This window comes from Harmonia axyridis, chromosome 6 (assembly GCF_914767665.1).
Source record: "Harmonia axyridis chromosome 6, icHarAxyr1.1, whole genome shotgun sequence".
Lineage (NCBI taxonomy): Eukaryota > Metazoa > Arthropoda > Insecta > Coleoptera > Coccinellidae > Harmonia > Harmonia axyridis.
The window spans coordinates 13,031,841-13,047,694 of record NC_059506.1 but is presented as its reverse complement, the minus strand read 5'-3'; the positions used below and the strand labels follow the sequence as shown (position 1 = coordinate 13,047,694).

General features: G+C 39.9%; 1 protein-coding gene and 1 long non-coding RNA gene across 2 annotated transcripts; one reads left to right on the top strand and one right to left on the bottom strand.

Annotated features, from left to right (window-relative positions):
- Positions 1-4,187: 4,187 nt before the first annotated feature.
- Positions 4,188-8,512, top strand: LOC123682415. Its single transcript, XM_045621016.1, has 2 exons — positions 4,188-7,718; positions 7,800-8,512. Exons 1-2 carry the CDS (start codon positions 4,793-4,795, stop codon positions 8,126-8,128), a joined length of 3,255 nt encoding a protein of 1,084 aa, XP_045476972.1. The 5' UTR covers positions 4,188-4,792; the 3' UTR covers positions 8,129-8,512.
- Positions 5,061-9,510, bottom strand: LOC123682416. The gene is made up of 3 exons (XR_006747815.1): positions 8,926-9,510; positions 8,512-8,872; positions 5,061-5,354 (listed from the first exon to the last, which is right to left on the bottom strand). It is a non-coding gene; the product is annotated as an uncharacterized LOC123682416 (long non-coding RNA).
- Positions 9,511-15,854: the final 6,344 nt, after the last annotated feature.

The following is a 15,854-nucleotide window of genomic DNA, read 5'->3' as shown; positions in this document are numbered from 1 at the left end:
ACATTGAAGAAAATAACAAACGAATGAAATCAACAACAGAAGTCAGTCGTGCATTTGTGGTTACAGCAGCAATTGACCTTACTACGTGGGAGATTATGGCTCCCTGCGTGACATCCGAGTCCAAGAAAATCAACAATGTGCAATGGCTTACTTGGATAATTGTTCATTAAACAAAAAGAAAGGAATAAGAACAGTCCCTCATACCAAAGTGGTTTCCTTAGACACGTGTGTCAAGCTTTCGTCCCTGTACAATACGATGAAAAGTGTTAGAATGTGAAACATTGAAGAAAATAACAAACGAATGAAATCAACAAAAGAAGTCAGTCGTGCATTTGTGGTTACAGCAGCAATTGACCTTACCACGTGGGAGATTATAGCTACCTGCGTGACATCCGACTCCAAGAAAATCAACAATGTGGAATGGCTTATTTGGATAATTGTTCATCAAAAAGAAAAAAGGGAATAAGAACAGTCCCTTATACCAATGTGGTTTCTTTAGACACGTGTGTCAAACTTTCGTCCCTGTGCAATACGATGAAAAATGTTAGAATGAGAAACATTGAAGAAAATAACAAACGAATGAAATCAACAACAGAAGTCAGTCGTGCATTTGTGGTTACAGCAGCAATTGACCTTACCACGTGGGAGATTATAGCTACCTGCGTGACATCCGACTCCAAGAAAATCAACAATGTGGAATGGCTTACTTGGATAATTGTTCATCAAAATGAAAAAAGGGGAATAAGAACAGTTATACCAATGTGGTTTCCTTAGCCACGTGTGTCAAGCTTTCGTCCCTGTGCAATACGATGAAAAGTGTTAGAATGAGAAACATAGAAGGAAATAACAAACAAATGAAATCAACAACAGAAGTCAATCGTGCATTCGTGGTTACAGCAGCAATGGACCTTACCACGTGGGAGATTATAGCTACCTGCGTGACCTCCGAGTTCAAGAAAATCAACAATGTGGAATGGCTTACTTTGATAATTGTTCATTAAACATAAAGCAGGGAATAAGAACAGTCCCTTATACCAAAGTGGTTTCCTTAGACACGTGTGTCAAGCTTTCGTCCCTGTACAATACGATGAAAAGTATTAGAATGTGAAACATTGAAGAAAATAACAAACGAATGAAATCAACAACAGAAGTCAGTCGTGCATTTGTGGTTACAGCAGCAATTGACCTTACTACGTGGGAGATTATGGCTCCCTGCGTGACATCCGAGTCCAAGAAAATCAACAATGTGCAATGGCTTACTTGGATAATTGTTCATCAAAAAAAAAAAAGGGAATAAGAACAGTCTTTTATACCAATGTGGTTTCCTTAGACATGTGTGTCAAGCTTTCGTCCCTGTGCAATACGATGAAAAGTGTTAGAATGAGAAACATAGAAGGAAATAACTAACAAATGAAATCAACAACAGAAGTCAGTCGTGCATTTGTGGTTACAGCAGCAATTGACCTTACCACGTTGGAGATTATAGCTACCTGCGTGACATCCGAGTCCAAGAAAATCAACAATGTGGAATGGCCTACCTGGATAATTGTTGATCAAACAAAAAAAAGGGAATAAGAACAGTCCCTTATACCAAAGTGGTTACCTTAGACACGTGTGTCAAGCTTTCGTCTCTGTGCAATACGATGAAAAGTGTTAGAATGAGAAACATTGAAGGAAATAACAAACAAATGAAATCAACAACAGAAGTCAGTCGTGCATTTGTGGTTACAGCAGCAATTGACCTTACCACGTGGGAGATTATAGCTACCCGCGTGTCATCCGAGTCCAGGAAAATCAACAATGTGGAATGGCTTACTTGGATAATTGTTAATTAATCAAAAAAAAGGGAATAAGAACAGTCCCAAATGAAATCAACAACATGTAACGAAGTCTGATTATTCCCATAGGAATGATCAGGCTCCGTCTAAAGAATATTTTATTGTTTTCCGTTCAAATAAATCATTCTGATATATTCCGTAAATATTGGAAATAATTTATTAATTGTTCACCGCGATAATGAAAAAGTCCATGCTTCATGTTTTTTAACCGACCAGGGCCTCGAATAATCCGAGTGAAATAATATAAGAAATTATTTATTTCGGCGTTTTTACCGCTGATATATTTTTTTTCATATGTCAGATTACGTTCCGCCAAGAGAATTTTCTCGAAAAACGAGGTTTTTGTCGACATGAAGAGTCACGTGGACTGAATTCTTTCAGCGTCCCGCACCGAAGTTATAAAAGGGTGTAACCGACCCAAAATCGGGAATTCATGTTTAGGCAGTCAGTAGATAGAGATAGTTGAAAATTCACGTTCAGGCAGTAGTAGAAATTGATGTTCAGGCATTCAGATAGTTAGTTATTCAGTTTTAGTCATATAGTTTAGATAGTTGAGATTCAGTAGTATAGTAAAGATAGTTAGTTATTCAGATAGATTTAGGTAGTAGATAGTTCAGTAGATAGATATAGTTAGATTTAGAGGTTTAGGCAGTAGTTTAGTTTTAGAAAAGACATTTTGGTTAAGTGGTTACCAGGTGACCGGAAAATAGTAGAATTGGTAATTGAACGCCAATAATTACAAATCCGTTTCTGAGGTCGAAAATCGCCATTTTCATCAGTAAACTTACTTGTTAGTCTTTTTCTGGGGAGTTTGCTAATTTTTACTTGTGACTTTCTTACGAGTGAATATTCAAGGGTTTCATTTGATAGAGACAACGAGAGGGTGGTGTACCGGTGGAGTTTTTCAACGCGCTAGGATTAGTTTTCATTCCTTCCCGACTCTACAAAATCCACGATTCTCAATCTCCAAATATCATAATTTCCCGGCTCCCGGATCCGACTAACTTGTTCAACGGTTCTGACTGACATTAAATTGGTGAGGTAAGGACACAGTAGTTGTAGACAGTACAAATCATCTCAGCAACCGAATTGAAGTATACAGATTGATATAGTTTATGCTTTTTCTGATTTCCCGTTTTTGCTGAGATTGTCTGTATTGTAGAATTGAATCAATAAACCTATTAATTTTGTTGCGTTGTTTGTTACTTGGTCACCGCTACCATCCTAGGTGACACCGAATCCTGTCTTCACTAAGCTGCCCTGGTAAGGTTTGTCAATTTCTCCCTAAAATTGACTGGCGCTCGAGATACTACTGCAAAGTGCTGAAGGGCAATTGGCAGAGGCGCCAGTGACGCAAAAAGGACGTTACAAATGACGCCCTAGAGCAGGGACCAGAAAAGACAACGCTACAAAAGGACAGAATAGCTCCCGATCTTCAGAAAACGACGCTTAAGGGTGTAAGGACTGAAGAGGAACCGAAGGTCAGTGCAACCATTTTGTTTTTCTCTCTCCCTGAGTGGAAGAGATTATCTTCTCCTGTTGGAGGAAGATCCGTATATTGAATTGATTTGTTACTGGTACCTAAGTATCAGTGGACTATATTAAAGTGCTATAAACATTTCCGCGTTTGACAATAATTTCCTTTATTAGCAGGAAACCGACATAGCATTGACAGTGTGGACATTTATATCTGAATAACTTTTTTTCTGTTTTGTGTATTGCAGGACTAGAACAATCGACCGCCGGATTTCTTTGTGACTTTTTCGGTTACGTGAAGGGTTACGGAAAGTGACTTTGGGGTGACACTCAGTGACTATCTTTGTGCGCGTTGAATACTGTTTAACGTTGAGTGGTTGGTTCAACTCGGACAGAAAACCAGTGAGTATAATTGAGATACTGCTACCGATTGTTTCATTGTACAATCACTGCCGCTAATATAGTGATATCATACCGCCTTCATATAATAGGGTATTGTTCACTGCTACTATTTACTGATCATCGTTTGAATAAAGAAAGATTTGTTGTTTTTTCCCTTACACACTATTATCCTGAGCAACTTTATTCCAGGCTGAAACAAGGTAGGGATATAAAAGTCATAAGGACTTGGAGATATATACTTGTGATTTTATTTGCTTTTGAACCATAATAGCTGATTTCTGATAAATAAAGTTGACTTGTTTTTTATTATTGCTGCAACAGTGAATATAAGTTTTTGTTGCTGTGTATTCCTTATTTCTGAGTTTACTGATTGCCTGAAACATTTTTATTTTGTGTTGAATTGCTGAAGAATTTTTGAAACAAGTGATTATCGTTATTGATTTGAATAAAGACTTGCATTGAATATCTTTGTCTGATATTCCAGGATTGCTGAATTGTTGTTGATTTATTTGAAATATATTTTGACTGTGAATAAAATTGACAATTTGTTATTATCTGATTGCTAGAACTGTCAACTGTGTTTGACAGTGAACATTATTTGAACTACTCGGTTAACCCTACTTTTCTTTTCTGGTTTTTGAATTATTTTCTTGCTGAAATTGTCAACTGCGTTTGACATTGAATATTTTTTGAGCTGGGTTTATGATTTAGTTTCTTCTGGAAATTGTCAACTGTCTGACATTGGAAAATCTTTTTTTGAGAATCATAATAAATTTAAACCAACTTGTTTTCTGAAAGTTTTCTCATTTTTGATTTTCTTTGACTGTATCAAACAATAATTCAAACTTGAATAGATTCTGTTGTCAACTTGTAATTTTTCAGCATTGTTGTCTATTAGTGTTATTTTTGTGCGAGGGATAAGGGAAAAATAAGGACTGTTACCGGGAATAGTGAAGTTGGGGAAAGTGTTCGGACTTCAACGGTTAATAAGAAGAGGACAGTGTCGAATAACTTCGATAGATTTCCAATCGATTGTTTGAGTTTGGACTTCAACGATTCAATCACTTAACCTCAACATGGATGTGAATCGACTATTGAATGATGAGCTGACTTATGAATTACAGCTGAGAGGACAAATAATACCCAGCACAGTAATGCTAAAGAGAAGTCTATTACGACAGGTATTGAAATTAAATTTGCCTCTACAGCCGACAGGAATGAACCCGACACTGGACATGGAGTCCTGTCAGAATAAACTCACCGACTTGCTGGAAGCCATTAAACACTTTGACACTGGGAACACCACAAATGAATATACTCGGATTTCAACAAGATTGATACACATTCAGAGAAGACTGAATTTTATTATCACTGAAAATGAAACCGAGTCACAGATGATAGAACAATTAAAGGAGACTGCAGCTCGGGCCTTGAGGTCATTGGAGGCACTAGTGACTGCAGACAGACCGCAGCCATCGAATCATCCGGATGGATCGCTTTTGGATGTAGAGATCCCACAGTCGCCGGGGATGTCTCCCATACAGCCAACCAAGGTTGCACCACTGGAGACATCGTTGATAACATTGGACGCTGATGATCAGCCACTACCACAGGTTCCAATTCCCCAGGCTGCGACACCTAAAAATAAATCAAAATTAGCACAGGTCCTGAATGAAACTAGACAGGAATGTGAAGATTTACTACAGCATTTACCAACAATGCCAGTTTCTCAACCACAGAGGCAGAATGTGGAACAACAAGAGGGGCCAACTCATAGTAGGTGGACGAGCTCTATGAGAAGGGTGTCATTCCCCCATCCGACGGAATCGATAATAGATTTGAACCCCCGACATGACCCCCAAGTGAAGTCAACACCGACTGCAACGGTACCCATTCATAAATGGAATATTTATTTTGATGGCACTGATAGCGTAACCGGATTTATAGAGGAGATAGAGAGACTGGCTGAATCCCGGAAGACATCCTTAGAGCATGTGTTCGAATCGATTTACGAACTTTTACGAAAGGATGCCAAGGATTGGTTCATCCCCCGGAGGGGACTTTTCAGAAACTGGGATGATTTCAAAAATCAATTAAAGGAAGCATTCTTACCAGTCAATTATGAAGAGAACCTACTGGATGAAATCAAGAAGAGGATGCAAGGCCCTGATGAAAAGCTATTGTTGTATGTTACCCGGATGCAAAATCTGTTCCAGAAACTGACTTGCAATCGTCCCACGGAGAGTGAACAGATTCGACTGATAAGACAGAGGTTATTGCCATCACTGCAACAGGCTTTGGCCTTTCAAGAGACCACCACGTATGATGAACTCCTGAAAAAGGGAAAAGTTTTTGAAATGGTTCAATGGCAGATGGGACATTATACCAAACCACCGGTTAAACCCAGCCTCATCGATGAACCACATCTAACATATCATCAACGTCGTCAACAGGACTACCCGGCCAACCTCTCTGCAATTTCGGAGAATACTAGACAACGAAACCACAGTACTCGTCAGGAAGCTCCCACACCATCTCCATCTTCGAAAAAGGGCCCGTCAAGACCGCTAACCACAGCCAGAAGGATAGAAGACTGGAATTGCTCAGTATCCCCTGGACCAGATCGTCCCCATCTGCCCTCGAGGCCACCGGAATACTCGACCAACAGAACAGGAAATGCCAACACCTCCCAGGATCGGAATGGATCACCACCGGAGCGAAGAGTGTCCTCCCAGACACAATGCTTCAGATGCGGGGGATATGGCCACCTACGTCGAGACTGCCGAGGGACACCGAAAATGTTTTGCTCCCGATGTCAACGAGAAAATATCCTCTCACGAGACTGCCCATGTCCTCAAAACCGGAGAGGAACTACACCGTCAACTTCAGCGGGACTCCTAACTACAGTAATTCCTATCGTTAGCAACGACAGCTGGCCTCTGGTAGAAGTGCACATTGAGGGAAAGTTATTCCATGCATTGATAGACACTGGCGCGGCAAAGAGCTGCTGTAGTCAGAGGGTGGCCCAGCTGTGTGAAATAAATGGAATCAAGGGAGAAAAATCAACGACTGAAGCTGTCATGGTAGCAAATGGACAAACTACAGCCATACCGAAGATGTATCACCTTGGAATGGTGATAGCCGATTATGCCCTGAAGAACATAGAATTCTTACTTGTACCCAACTTACCAGTCGACTTAATCCTGGGAATAGAGATGCTGAAGACATACAACTTCTCCCTGGATATCAAGAATACAGAATGTTATCTAGAAGGACGACGGATCCCCAGAGCTAAACAGGTTTGCCAAGAGGTCATAGAGGTGCAGACTCCCGAAAAACACCTCCAGAATCGAAGAGGATCCCACAACAAACCTGTTGACAGCCTGGCGAGAAATCCATTACCGACACTTAACTGTGTACAACTGAAAGAGACAGGTATTCAATGTAAGTGGTATAAAAATAAGTTTCAGGGAGTAGAGAAAGGACCAGAGCACTGCCCCGAGTATTCCATCATCAATGGAAGATTGCACCGACACTTTTGGGATTCATCAGATGCCAGGGAAGCTGGAACAGGCCACCCATGGAAGCTGTGTATACCCACCGAACAGAGGACCAAAGTACTGAAAGAAAACCACGACTCAGCCTTGGCTGGACATCTGGGAATAGCTAAGATGATTGCGAAGATCTCGTGGAATTATTACTGGCCAGGTATGTTTAGGGACATTGCGAAATATGTCCGGAACTGCACTTCGTGCCAAAAGTTCAAAGTACCCCAACAGCAACTGGCAGGAAAGATGCAACCTCGAAAGATGGTGGATGCGCCGTTCAAGGAAGTACCGGTGTTAAGGAGGAGAACAACGACGGAGATGCGGATGCCCAGAACCCCCCAGAGCTCGGTATCGTCAGTGCAAGGGAGAAACACCCTAGCAAGAGTGGAGAGGGTGGTGAAACGGACCACTACACAGTCTACACAAACACCCCCTTTGTGCCAGCTGCGTACCAGTAAGCAAGAGACCGGTTCCAAAATTTCATTCAGGACGAGTGTGGAAGATAACACTGTCATAACTAAACCATATGTTTCAGATCAAACCACACCGGCCCCCAGGAGCGTTCGTATTGTAGGTACGATGGGAAATAAAGTGTACCTAGAGGTTAGGCCCAACACTTGCTGGAAGTGCGGCAAGACATGTCCCTCGCGGCAGGAGTGTCGAGGTCGACCACTCCTATTCTGCAGCAGATGTGGTTTGATAGGTACGCAGACCAGGTACTGCGAGTGCGTACCCAGGAAACTGGCCCCACGGCCGCCAGCAACTAGGTCGGAACAACCAGCCAGGCGTCCATGTGCAAGATGCACAGAAAGGGAGGCCATGCAGCGGAGAGAAGAGAGGACTACTCACCAGAAAATGAGATAGAAAAAAGATGATGGGGAAAATATAACAAATAAAAAAAAGAAGATACCGGTGTTTTTGTTTCCTAACCCTGTAAACTGTGTAAAGCAATATAGGGCCTAACCCGATATCTTATAACATTATATTCAAGATTAGTAGACTGATTTTTTTTTAAACTGTGTAAATGTTGATGATACCGAATAGTACATAATAAGTCAGTGAATATTATGCAATAAAAACAATTCCAGTCACTTGCCCCGAATTTCAAAGGCCGTCAGATATAAATTAGTAGTTTCACTGTGTAATCAATTTGAAGAATGCCATTTCTAATCTCTTACTGTTCTGATAAATAACTGAAATATTCCACAGTGTTACAGATGAAGTTTTCTAAGAGGCTAGATACTCACCGATGAGAATAAATGCTGGAGATAGGCAACACACCTTTCATCGGATGATCAGCTGTAAGCCCAATGCCACCGAAGACATGTAATCAGTGATTCCTGAAGATTTATTCATGTCATCATCCAAAGAAGAAGTACTAGAAGAGTTGGACATCATGGCCTGTCAATTATTACTCTGGTGGACATTTGGATTCCATTTCAATTTTCCTATAGATAATTTAAACTGTATAACTGGAAGAATTTTCACCGTTCTGAAAATTTCACCATACAGTCACTGATTCCTTGTAATATCCACAGGTAAATCAACCAGTATATCAATGGGTTTGGAATGATTTCGACTCATCTGACTGGGAACTTCGACGTCCCTCTGAAATAATATGGCATGATTCATCGAGATATCGAAATCACGGAACTACTCACCGGAAAATGGGAATGAGTTCTACTCCACAACCCCGAGATGAAGAAATTCCCCAAACATGTACACATTCAAATCACCCCGGATGACCGAAGAAGGAAGATGGCGTTTGAATTTTTCACCGACACTTGGAAACTTCATGGAAATGGGAATGAGAGCTATTCCACAACCCCGAGATGAAGAAATTCCCAAACATGTACACATTCAAATCACCCCGGATGACAGAAGAAAGAAGCCGACGTTTGAATTTGACATCGATTCATAGAGCAAAGTTTTATTTTTATATGTCATACTGTCTACAACAACATTATAGTCTTTGATAGCGTAACGTAACAGTCAGACCCGTACTTCCCATATATCCCGCGTAATAAGACAGGATAGTATTCGGTTATTTTTTTTTGTTTGTTTTTAGAATTCAAATTTCTGTTCCACCGTAACTTGAATTTTTCCGAACCAGGGGGGATGTAACGAAGTCTGATTATTCCCATAGGAATGATCAGGCTCCGTCTAAAGAATATTTTATTGTTTTCCGTTCAAATAAATCATTCTGATATATTCCGTAAATATTGGAAATAATTTATTAATTGTTCACCGCGATAATGAAAAAGTCCATGCTTCATGTTTTTCAACCGACCAGGGCCTCGAATAATCCGAGTGAAATAATATAAGAAATTATTTATTTCGGCGTTTTTACCGCTGATATATTTTTTTTCATATGTCAGATTACGTTCCGCCAAGAGAATTTTCTCGAAAAACGAGGTTTTTGTCGACATGAAGAGTCACGTGGACTGAATTCTTTCAGCGTCCCGCACCGAAGTTATAAAAGGGTGTAACCGACCCAAAATCGGGAATTCATGTTTAGGCAGTCAGTAGATAGAGATAGTTGAAAATTCACGTTCAGGCAGTAGTAGAAATTGATGTTCAGGCATTCAGATAGTTAGTTATTCAGTTTTAGTCATATAGTTTAGATAGTTGAGATTCAGTAGTATAGTAAAGATAGTTAGTTATTCAGATAGATTTAGGTAGTAGATAGTTCAGTAGATAGATATAGTTAGATTTAGAGGTTTAGGCAGTAGTTTAGTTTTAGAAAAGACATTTTGGTTAAGTGGTTACCAGGTGACCGGAAAATAGTAAAATTGGTAATTGAACGCCAATAATTACAAATCCGTTTCTGAGGTCGAAAATCGCCATTTTCATCAGTAAACTTACTTGTTAGTCTTTTTCTGGGGAGTTTGCTAATTTTTACTTGTGACTTTCTTACGAGTGAATATTCAAGGGTTTCATTTGATAGAGACAACGAGAGGGTGGTGTACCGGTGGAGTTTTTCAACGCGCTAGGATTAGTTTTCATTCCTTCCCGACTCTACAAAATCCACGATTCTCAATCTCCAAATATCATAATTTCCCGGCTCCCGGATCCGACTAACTTGTTCAACGGTTCTGACTGACATTAAATTGGTGAGGTAAGGACACAGTAGTTGTAGACAGTACAAATCATCTCAGCAACCGAATTGAAGTATACAGATTGATATAGTTTATGCTTTTTCTGATTTCCCGTTTTTGCTGAGATTGTCTGTATTGTAGAATTGAATCAATAAACCTATTAATTTTGTTGCGTTGTTTGTTACTTGGTCACCGCTACCATCCTAGGTGACACCGAATCCTGTCTTCACTAAGCTGCCCTGGTAAGGTTTGTCAATTTCTCCCTAAAATTGACTGGCGCTCGAGATACTACTGCAAAGTGCTGAAGGGCAATTGGCAGAGGCGCCAGTGACGCAAAAAGGACGTTACAAACAGAAGTCAGTCGTGCATTTGTGGTTACAGCAGCAATTGACCTTACTACGTGGGAGATTATGGCTCCCTGCGTGACATCCGAGTCCAAGAAAATCAACAATGTGCAATGGCTTACTTGGATAATTGTTCATTAAACAAAAAGAAAGGAATAAGAACAGTCCCTCATACCAAAGTGGTTTCCTTAGACACGTGTGTCAAGCTTTCGTCCCTGTGCAATACGATGAAAAGTGTTAGAATGAGAAACATTGAAGAAAATAACAAACGAATGAAATCAACAACAGAAGTCAGTCGTGCATTTGTGGTTACAGCAGCAATTGACCGTACCACGTGGGAGATTATAGCTACCTGCGTGACATCCGACTCCAAGAAAATCAACAATGTGGAATGGCTTATTTGGATAATTGTTCATCAAAAAGAAAAAAGGGAATAAGAACAGTCCCTTATACCAACGTGGTTTGTTTAGACACGTGTGTCAAGCTTTCGTCCCTGTGCAATACGATGAAAAATGTTAGAATGAGAAACATAGAAGGAAATAACAAACAAATCAAATCAACAACAGAATTCAGGCGTGCATTTGTGGTTACAGCAGCAATTGACCTTACCACGTGGGAGATTATAGCTACCTGCGTGACATCCGAGTCCAAGAAAATCAACAATGTGGAATGGCTTACTTGGATAATTGTTCATCAAAAAAAAAAAGGGAATAAGAACAGTCTTTTATACCAATGTGGTTTCCTTAGACATGTGTGTCAAGCTTTCGTCCCTGTGCAATACGATGACAAGTGTTAGAATGAGAAACATAGAAGGAAATAACTAACAAATGAAATCAACAACAGAAGTCAGTCGTGCATTTGTGGTTACAGCAGCAATTGACCTTACCACGTTGGAGATTATAGCTACCTGCGTGACATCCGAGTCCAAGAAAATCAACAATGTGGAATGGCCTACCTGGATAATTGTTGATCAAACAAAAAAAAGGGAATAAGAACAGTCCCTTATACCAAAGTGGTTACCTTAGACACGTGTGTCAAGCTTTCGTCTCTGTGCAATACGATGAAAAGTGTTAGAATGAGAAACATTGAAGGAAATAACAAACAAATGAAATCAACAACAGAAGTCAGTCGTGCATTTGTGGTTACAGCAGCAATTGACCTTACCACGTGGGAGATTATAGCTACCCGCGTGTCATCCGAGTCCAGGAAAATCAACAATGTGGAATGGCTTACTTGGATAATTGTTAATTAATCAAAAAAAAGGGAATAAGAACAGTCCCTTATACCAATGTGGTTTCCATAGACACGTGTGTCAATCTTTCGTCCCTGTGCAATACGATGAGAAGTGTTAGAATGAGAAACATTGAAGAAAATAACAAACAAATGAAATCAACAACAGAAGTCAGCCGTCCAATTGTGGTTACAGCAGCAATTGACCTTACCACGTGGGAGATTAAAGCTACCTGCGTGATATCCGAGTCCAAGAAAATCAACAATGTGGAATGGCCTACCTGGATAATTGTTGATCAAACAAAAAAAAGGGAATAAGAACAGTCCCTTATACCAAAGTGGTTTCCATAGACACGTGTATCAAGCTTTCGTCCCTGTGTAATACGATGAAAAGAGTTTGAATGAGAAACATTGAAGGAAATAACTAACAAATGAAATCAACAACAGAAGTCAGTCGTGCATTTGTGGTTACAGCAGCAATTGACCTTACCACGTGGGAGATTATAGCTACCTGCGTGTCATCCGAGTCCAAGAAAATCAACACTGTGGAATGGCTTACTTGGATAATTGATCATTATGCAGAAAGAAGGGAATAAGAACAGTCCCTTATACCAATGTGGTTTCCATAGACACGTGTGTCAAGCTTTCGTCCCTGTGCAATACGATGAGAAGTGTTAGAATGAGAAACATTGAAGGAAATAACAAACAAATGAAATCAACAACAGAAGTCAGCCGTCCAATTGTGGTTACAGCAGCAATTGACTTTACCACGTGGGAGATTATAGCTACCCGCGTGTCATCCGAGTCCAAGAAAATCAACAATGTAGAATGGCTTACTTGGATAATTGGTAATTAAAAAAAAGAAGGGAATAAGAACAGTCCCTTATACCAAATTGACCTTACCACGTGGGAGATTATAGCTACCCGCGTGTCATCCGAGTCCATGAAAATCAACAATGTGGAATGGCTTACTTGGATAATTGATCATTATACAGAAAGAAGGGAATAAGAACAGTCCCTTATACCAATGTGGTTTCCATAGACACGTGTTTCAAGCTTTCGTCCCTGTTCAATACGATGAGAAGTGTTAGAATGAGAAACATTGAAGGAAATAACAAACGAATGAAATCCACAACAGAAGTCAGTCGTGCATTTGTGGTTACAGCAGCAATTGACCTTACCACATGGGAGATTATAGCTACCTGCGTGACATCCGAGTCCAAGAAAATCAACAATGTGGAATGGCTTACTTGGATAATTGTTCATCAAAAAGAAAAAGGGAATGAGAACAGTCCCTTATACCAATGTGGTTTCCTTAGACACGTGTGTCAAGCTTTCGTCCCTGTGCAATACGATGAGAAGTGTTAGAATGAGAAACATTGAAGGAAATAACAAACGAATGAAATCAACAAAGGAAGTCAGTCGTGCATTTGTGGTTACAGCAGCAATTGACCTTACCACGTGGGAGATTATAGCTACCTGCGTGACATCCGAGTTCAAGAAAATCAACAATATGGAAAGGCTTACTTGGATAATTGTTCATTAAACAAAAAGAAGGGAATGAGAACACTTATACCAAATTGGTTTCCTTAGACACGTGTGTCAAGCTTTCGTCCCTGTGCAATACGATGAGAAGTGAAAGAATGAGAAACATTGAAGGAAATTCCAAACAAATGAAATCAACAACAGAAGTCAGCCGTCCAATTGTGGTTACAGCAGCAAATTACCTTAACACGTGGGAGATTATAGCTCCCTGCGTGTCATCCGAGTCCATGAAAATCAACAATGTGGAATGGCTTACTTGGATAATTGATCATTATACAGAAAGAAGGGAATAAGTACAGTCCCTTATAACAATGTGGTTTCCATAGACACGTGTGTCAAGCTTTCGTCCCTGTGCAATACGATGAGAAGTGTTAGAATGAGAAACATTCAAGGAAATAACAAACAAATGAAATCAACAACAGAAGTCAGCCGTCCAATTGTGGTTACAGCAGCAAATTACCTTACCACGTGGGAGATTATAGCTCCCTGCGTGACATCCGAGTCCAAGAAAATCAACAATTTGGAATGGCTTACTTGGATAATTGTTCATCAAAATGAAAAAAGGGGAATAAGAACAGTCCCTTATACCAATGTGGTTTCCTTAGACACGTGTGTCAAGCTTTCGTCCCTGTGCAATACGATGAAAAGTGTTAGAATGAGCAACATAGAAGGAAATAACAAACAAATGAAATCAACAACAGAAGTCAATCGTGCATTCGTGGTTACAGCAGCAATGGACCTTACCACGTGGGAGATTATAGCTACCTGCGTGACATCCGAGTTCAAGAAAATCAACAATATGGAATGGCTTACTTGGATAATTGTTCATTAAACAAAAAGAAGGGAATAAGAACACTTATACCAAATTGGTTTCCTTAGACACGTGTGTCAAGCTTTCGTCCCTGTGCAATACGATCAGAAGTGTAAGAATGAGAAACATTGAAGGAAATAACAAACAAATGAAATCAACAACAGAAGTCAATCGTGCATTCGTGGTTACAGCAGCAATGGACCTTACCACGTGGGAGATTATAGCTACCTGCGTGACATCCGAGTCTAAGAAAATCAAGAATGTGGAATGGCTTACTTGGAAAATTGTTCATTAAACAAAAAGAAGGGAATAAGAACACTTATACCAAATTGGTTTCCTCAGACACTTGTGTCAAGCTTTCGTCCCTGTGCAATACGATGAAAAGTGTAAGAATGAGAAACATTGAAGAAAATAACAAACGAATGAGATCAACAACAGAAGTCAGTCGTGCATTTGTGGTTACAGCAGCAATTGACCTTACCACGTGAGAGATTATAGCTACCTGCGTGACATCCGAGTCCAAGAAAATCAACAATGTGGAATGGCTTACTTGGATAATTGTTCATCAAAATGAAAAAAAGGGAATAAGAACAGTTATACCTATGTGGTTTCCTTAGCCATGTGTGTCAAGCTTTCGTCCCTGTGCAATACGATGAAAAGTGTTAGAGAGAGAAACATAGAAGGAAATAACAAACAAATGAAATCAACAACAGAAGTCAATCGTGCATTCGTGGTTACAGCAGCAATGGACCTTACCACGTGGGAGATTATAGCTACCTGCGTGACATCCGAGTTCAAGAAAATCAACAATGTGGAATGGCTTACTTTGATAATTGTTCATTAAACAAAAAGAAGGGAATAAGAACAGTCCCTTATACCAAAGTGGTTTCCTTAGACACGTGTGTCAAGCTTTCGTCCCTGTACAATACGATGAAAAGTGTTAGAATGTGAAACATTGAAGAAAATAACAAACGAATGAAATCAACAACAGAAGTCAGTCGTGCATTTGTGGTTACAGCAGCAATTGACCTTACTACGTGGGAGATTATGGCTCCCTGCGTGACATCCGAGTCCAAGAAAATCAACAATGTGCAATGGCTTACTTGGATAATTGTTCATTAAACAAAAAGAAAGGAATAAGAACAGTCCCTCATACCAAAGTGGTTTCCTTAGACACGTGTGTCAAGCTTTCGTCCCTGTGCAATACGATGAAAAGTGTTAGAATGAGAAACATTGAAGAAAATAACAAACGAATGAAATCAACAAAAGAAGTCAGTCGTGCATTTGTGGTTACAGCAGCAATTGACCTTACCACGTGGGAGATTATAGCTACCTGCGTGACATCCGACTCCAAGAAAATCAACAATGTGGAATGGCTTATTTGGATAATTGTTCATCAAAAAGAAAAAAGGGAATAAGAACAGTCCCTTATACCAATGTGGTTTCTTTAGACACGTGTGTCAAACTTTCGTCCCTGTGCAATACGATGAAAAATGTTAGAATGAGAAACATTGAAGAAAATAACAAACGAATGAAATCAACAACAGAAGTCAGTCGTGCAT

What these genes read in the sequence shown, in the direction of transcription:
- LOC123682415 (XM_045621016.1), top strand. Translation starts at nt 4,793, where the DNA reads ATGGATGTGAATCGACTATTGAATGATGAGCTGACTTATGAATTACAG. An exon ending in TTTGTGCCAGCTGCGTACCA is followed by an intron (nt 7,719 to 7,799) that starts GTAAGCAAGAGA and finishes CATATGTTTCAG; the next exon opens with ATCAAACCACACCGGCCCCC.